At 46.7% G+C, this 2500-nt stretch overlaps 1 protein-coding gene across 1 annotated transcript in view; it reads right to left on the bottom strand.

Moving 5' to 3' along the window:
• The window catches only part of gulp1a (GULP PTB domain containing engulfment adaptor 1a), a gene marked incomplete at its 5' end in the record, with an annotated part of 19543 nt that extends 19179 nt beyond the window's left edge, over positions 1-364 (bottom strand). The window contains one exon of the mRNA XM_083776074.1: positions 311-364. Within this exon, the coding sequence (XP_083632200.1) occupies positions 311-364 (54 nt within the window). The remainder of the gene's footprint in view (positions 1-310) is intronic.
• Between the last annotated feature and the right edge of the window lie 2136 nt (positions 365-2500).

The raw sequence follows: 2500 nt of genomic DNA, 5'->3' as shown, positions 1-2500 counted from the left end.
TTTATCCCACGATTTTGTAACTCATTTTTCACCCCTGTGTCAATCATCTAATGTAATCCTGGGCTCTACACACCCTCCACCAACCTAGTCCCCATATATGGGGGACAAGGGGAGAGCAACGGACTTGAACTCATGCTTCCTTCATGCCTGAGTGTCCAAGTTGCTCCTTTACACCTGACAGGGGGGAGTTTCCCTGGTTGGACGTAGCGCGTGGAAGGAACACGTTATTCCAACCAGTTCCTTTCCCCTCCATCAGGCGCCTGACTCTTTTATTTTATTAAGATTAAGACAGACAGACAGACAGACAGACAGACGCAGAGGTGACTTTCACGATGTAAATTACGATGTAAATGGTGTCAGCCATGATGTAACTGATCAATTGTAGAACAGTTCAAGTGAGAGCTAGGCCTCGGGAGAGGATGCTTTACTGCAGGAAAATAGCAGTGACCACTTTCTCTTAAAGTGGTCTTAAAGTAAAAGTATCAATGCTGCCATGCAGAAAGACTCCCTACTAAAGTATTGCCATCAAAATATACTTAAAGTACCAAAAGTTAAAGTAGGCCTACTCATCCTTATACACAATGTCCCATTTCAAGTTTTGAAATGTATACAAATCTTTTGAAAATAGCAAAAGCTCACATAGAGCACCGAAGTCCTGACGTAACTCTCTCATCCCTTCCGTTCCTCTGGTTTGCGGAAGTAATTTCTCTATGGAGAATAACATGGGGTGATCTTAATATCGTCTACTATAAGCGTCCAAAAATTAACAAGCTGTCTCGGCGTTATTGTCAGGGAGGTGTCTCTGTATCGTTTGCAACAGCCAGTCACTCATATATGATACAGTCTGCTTCTAGCGAAAATCTAACTAATTCAGCAGCAGTAACATTAGCGTTTTCTCTCAGTCAGTTGATTCTTCATATCCATATGAGTGAAGCGGCCGGGGTGACATGTTTATTTTTCAAACACAGTTGTTATATGAGGCGATATCAAATCGCCTCAATGGGGATTTCAATGCAACTAAACAAATACATGAACCTGGGGACTGACGCCCTCTACTGAAACTAAACAAATACATGAACCTGGGGACTGACGCCCTCTACTGAAACTAAACAAATACATGAACCTGGGGACTGACGCCCTCTACTGAAACTAAACAAATACATGAACCTGGGGACTGACGCCCTCTACTGAAAGTGACGTCAGACTTCAGTGCTCTATTGTGTCACTTTGCGACGCATTGTGAGCAACTAGAAAAATAAATGTACAACATTTGTACAATATTTGGATCCGAGATGTAGTGGAGTAGAAGTCAAAGTGTTGGAAATTGTAAATACAAATATTTTAAGTACAGTACTTAAGCAAAAGTACTTAGCTACTTTCCACCACTGCTTTCAACCTGGCGCCCATATTTTGGGCATGCCATTACAGTGACAGTGAACTGTCATTTGCATTTTGCAACGACCAGTGTTGGGTGTAACGGCGTTGTGTAACAGACTACTTTTATTGGTAACGGAATAACCTAACTAGTTCGTTTAGTAATTTTGTAGTTAGTTACTTAGTTACGTTTCCAAAAAAGTAATCCCGTTACTATAATGTGTTACTATAAATAATAAAGCTGCAGAGTCTATTTCTCCTTCATTCTGTGTGATTGATCCTCCCAGCCCAAAGCACAGCGTATAGTATACTATACATCCTGCATCTACTACGTAATACTTAAGAAATAAAAAAGTATTGTTACAACTACAAGTAGCTTTTATTTTGAAGAGGAAGTCTGTTTCGGTTGTAGCCGCAGCTGCCATGACAGTCAGGTCTTGCCGACCATGCGTCTTGACTTAAACAATGTAGGCTAAACACTTAGTTAAATACGTTAAACATGGTATATCCTCCATGGCAGCATCATTAGGTGAGTACTAGTTAATTAATTGTTTAATGGCCGCCATGCCATTTCTTATAAATGTTCTAGTTCATATGTGGGTCGTGGGTCCACGGTGTTGGTGTTGTTGTTGTTCATGCCCTCTCCTCATGCATGTGGAGAGGGCATCATCCACGCCACGGTGCGCGGCGTGGAGAGGGCATCATCCACGCCACGGTGCGCGGTGTGGAGAGGGCATCATCCACGCCACGGTGCGCGGCGTGGAGAGGGCATCATCCACGCCACGGTGCGCGGCGTGGGGGGGGCATCATCCACGCCACGGTGCGCGGCGTGGAGAGGGCATCATCCACGCCACGGTGCGCAGCGTGGAGAGGGCATCATCCACGCCACGGTGCGCAGCGTGGAGAGGGCATCATCCACGCCACGGTGCGCGGCGTGGGGGGGGCATCATCCACGCCATGGTGCGCGGCGTGGAGAGGGCATCATCCACGCCACGGTGCGCGGCGTGGAGAGGGCATCATCCACGCCACGGTGCGCGGCGTGGGGGGGGCATCATCCACGCCATGGTGCGCGGCGTGGAGAGGGCATCATCCACGCCACGGTGCGCGGCGTGGAGAGGGCATCATC

Source organism: Protomyctophum parallelum, assembly GCF_964188405.1.
Source record: "Protomyctophum parallelum genome assembly, chromosome: 11".
Taxonomy (NCBI): domain Eukaryota; kingdom Metazoa; phylum Chordata; class Actinopteri; order Myctophiformes; family Myctophidae; genus Protomyctophum; species Protomyctophum parallelum.
Note: the sequence above shows the minus strand (reverse complement) of the source record. Positions and strands in the feature narration are given on the sequence as shown.